The sequence below is a fragment of the Hordeum vulgare genome, chromosome 1H, assembly GCF_904849725.1.
Source record: "Hordeum vulgare subsp. vulgare chromosome 1H, MorexV3_pseudomolecules_assembly, whole genome shotgun sequence".
Lineage (NCBI taxonomy): Eukaryota > Viridiplantae > Streptophyta > Magnoliopsida > Poales > Poaceae > Hordeum > Hordeum vulgare.
The window spans coordinates 364,621,377-364,625,159 of record NC_058518.1 but is presented as its reverse complement, the minus strand read 5'-3'; the positions used below and the strand labels follow the sequence as shown (position 1 = coordinate 364,625,159).

The window sequence follows — 3,783 nt, the reverse complement described above, 5'->3', positions numbered from 1 at the left end:
TCCGGAGATGAAGATTTATATATGGGAAGTCCAGTTTCGGTCACCGGAAAGGTTTTGGGTTTTATCGGTATTGTAACGGGACTGCCTGAAGGGTTCCGGGGGGTCCAACGGGAGAGGCAACCTGTCACGGAGGGCCACATGGATCAATAGTGGGAGGGAACCAGCTCCTTGGTGGGCTGGTGTGAGCCACCAAAGGGGCCCAAGGCGCCTAGGGTTGAAACCCTAGGGCGTGGGGTGCCTGCCTCCAACTTGGGAGGCAAGCCAACCCTTTGGCCGCCGCCGCCCTCTCCTAGGGTTTCCTAGGGTGGCCAACCCCCTCTCCCCTTCCTCCTATAAATAGAGGAGGGTTGAGAGGGATGCACACACACCCGAACCCTTCCCTTGGCGCATCCCTACCCCTCCTCTTTTCCTCGTCCGCGGCGCTTGGCGAAGCCCTGTCGGAGAACCACAAGCTCCACCGCCACCATGCCGTCGTGCTACCCTTGCTGGATCAAGAAGGAGGAGACGTCCCTGGGCTGTACGTGTGTTGAACACGGAGGCGCCGTTCGTTCGGTGCTTTGATCGGATCGCCGCGAGTACGACTCCATCAACCGTGTTCATAGTAACGTTTCCGCTTAACGATCTTCAACGGTATGAAGATGCTCTTGCTCTCATTGCTAGCATATCCTAGATTGATCTTGGTGACACGTAGGAATATTTTGAATTATTACTACGTTCCCCAACAGGTTGCCACAACGTTGATCGGGACGAGTGCGCCGTGCATGAGCAGTTCTTCGCTCACAGTGGGCTTTCCGTTGCACAACTTCATCCGCGGCCATATTAACCACAACGCCACTGAGAGAGTGGCTTGTGGCCACCCCTATTTCGACGAACATATTTATGGGAAAACCGAGTAAAAACTGTAACCAGAAAAAAACATAAAAAGCTAGTAACCTGAAAAAGCAAAAAAAGTAAGACAAAACTGAGAGCTCGAAGCATGGCTGCTTCACTCTTTTTTTTGGAAGCACTCATTGTGCTTTTCTCTTTTTAGGGATTGTGTTTCTACCATTTTTGAGGAAGTGCAACCGTGTTTTTACTTTTCTTGAAGTGTAGTTAAGCAATAGTTATGCTTAACGTGGAAGCGTATAGTGTGCTTTCCTTTTTTATAGAAGCACAACTGTACTTCGCGTAATTAGTTTAATAGCAAACCTAAGAATGATCAAGCAAAAGTCAAATAGTTGAAAATGAAAAAAACAAGCCCCCGTCAGATGCATCCAACATAATAAGTGGCGACACTAAGACATGCCACATGGCGTGCTGGGGCACGCATGAGCTGCTCCCGGGAAGGGCCCCCGCCGATTAGTCATATTCAAATTAAATGTTAGAGCATGGGTCCCTATTGAAAATCCTTACGAGCATTATATAGCTCGCTTTCAGCGATGCCGAGGAAAGCCTCCTCTAAAGGGAGGTGCGAGATGAGCCGCCCCGACGTTTGGGAGGCCACATTTTTATTAATTTTTGTTTATACATTCAAACATTTTAAGTAAATATATTACAAAAGTAATTTACATAAATAAATGGAAAAAATGTTAACCAAGCATTTGAAAAAGGTTAAATGTGTATAGAGAAAAAGTTTCACATTTATACAAATTTTATATACAAAGTGGAAGAAAAAAAGTTGATTATTATTTAAAAAATGATAATCAAGTATTTAAAAGACGGTAGTACTATACATGAAAATGTTAATCAAGCATTTGATTTTTTAAATGTGTACAAAAATGTTGACCATGTATCAAAATAAATTTAAATTAGAAATGAAAAATGTTAACGAAGCATTTGAAAGTGTATATAAAAATACTGAACAATGTAATAATAATTTTTAAATCTTGTATTTGAATTATTCTAATAAATTTATAAAAATTTAAGTTTTTTTACCATGTTTTAGTAGTATTAAATATGTATAATAAAATTGTATTAGTTATATAACTAAAATGTAGAATGTGTAGAAAAAACAGACTTAAAAAAAGATAAAATAATGTTGATCATTAATATTAAAATATTCTATGTGTATATAAAATATGTTTCTGATGCTTATGAATAGTGATGATGGGTACAGAAAAAAATTTAAAATGTTCTGAACAGAAAAAAAAAGCTGATAAGAATCGACAAAAAGAAATAAATAAAAATAAAAAGAAGAGAAATCAAAGAAAACCAAAGTATAACAAGAAAGAATGAAAAATGGAAGAAAACTAGTAAAACACAAAAGCAAAGTCTTTCGCAAAAAAAAACACAAGAGCAAACTAAATTTACAAAATAAAATCAGAAAAACCATCGACAAAAGGAACCAAAGTAAAAAAAAACATAAAACAAAACGGAAAAGGAGCAACAAAATCAGACCTGTGCAACCATTGTACTGGAAGAATGATAATCCGACCGAGCGAGGAAACACGTTAATGTTTTTCGCAAAACAAAAGAGAGAAAATACGTTAATGTGCCGGCCCATACCTGCTAGCCGACCCGTGCGTTCTGGTCGCGGCCTTCTCTTCCGTGTATCAGCTGGCCCTTGGGGTAGTTTCTCAAAAGAAAAACACACAAAAAAGCTGGACCTTGGGTGACTGCAGCTCCACAATCATCCCCTGCCACGTCACCGATCCGCACCTCCTCCGTTCCTAATCCAACGCTTCGCAACCACCATCCGCACACGGATCGATCTCCTCCCGCCGTTTCTCCCAGCCACGTCACCGATCCTCGCCTAGCCCTCTCCACGAATCAGACGTTCGTAACCCAGCATCCCACGGATCCGTCCCCAAGCCTCTCTCCGGTATAAAGACCCCCCACCGCTCAACACCCACCGCATCACACATCAATTCCCCAATCCCCTCCAATCTCACCCTCGGAGCAGCAGAGCCATCCAGCGAGCGTCGCCAGCCATGTCGGGCCGCGGCAAGGGAGGCAAGGGCCTGGGAAAGGGCGGCGCGAAGCGGCACAGGAAGGTGCTGCGAGACAACATCCAGGGGATCACGAAGCCGGCGATCCGGCGGCTGGCTCGGCGGGGCGGCGTGAAGCGCATCTCCGGGCTCATCTACGAGGAGACCCGCGGCGTGCTCAAGATCTTCCTCGAGAACGTCATCCGCGACGCCGTCACCTACACGGAGCACGCCCGCCGCAAGACCGTCACCGCCATGGACGTCGTCTACGCGCTCAAGCGCCAGGGCCGCACCCTCTACGGCTTCGGAGGCTAAGCCCTCGCGTGGTGCAGGTGCTTCGGGTGTAGTTGTGGTCAGGCGGGTCGTCGTTCTCTGGTGTGCTGGTCATGTGTGTGCAGCTGCGTGCTGGTGCTTGTAACGAGTTCCAGATTCTATAATATGGATATTCATCTTGCATTCGATTTGAATCGTAGTAGTATATATATTCTGGACTCCATAAACGTAGATTAGAATCCCCTTCTTCTAATATCATTATCTCGTCTTCCGGCTAATGGCAATACAGTATTGGGTTTGTTTGGTGAATCCAGAGTTCAAAACAGTCGATGGATCGCTGTTGATAGTATCGCCAGCTGAATGCTGAACTCTATGGGAGTAGTTTAAAAAAAAAACTTGTTCGGTTTTCTTTTTCGACTGAAGCAGATTGCTTCAGTTGGCTTGTATCAACGAGAGGTTCGATAGTTTGTCTCCGCAGCTGTCGGCAGCATCGACATCAGCCGGACGAGCATGCTGGACGAGCTCAAGAAGACCCTGGACCTGAGGGGAATTCAGGTGAAAAGAGAGAAGCAAAAATTGTCATCTTTTTAAAGAAAATATGTGC

At 44.8% G+C, this 3,783-nt stretch overlaps 1 protein-coding gene across 1 annotated transcript; it reads left to right on the top strand.

Annotated features, from left to right (window-relative positions):
• The first annotated feature begins 2,818 nt into the window (after nt 1-2,818).
• Nucleotides 2,819-3,362, top strand: LOC123437379 (histone H4). Its single transcript, XM_045115705.1, has one exon. It carries the CDS (start codon nt 2,910-2,912, stop codon nt 3,219-3,221), a length of 312 nt encoding a protein of 103 aa, XP_044971640.1. The 5' UTR covers nt 2,819-2,909; the 3' UTR covers nt 3,222-3,362.
• Nucleotides 3,363-3,783: the final 421 nt, after the last annotated feature.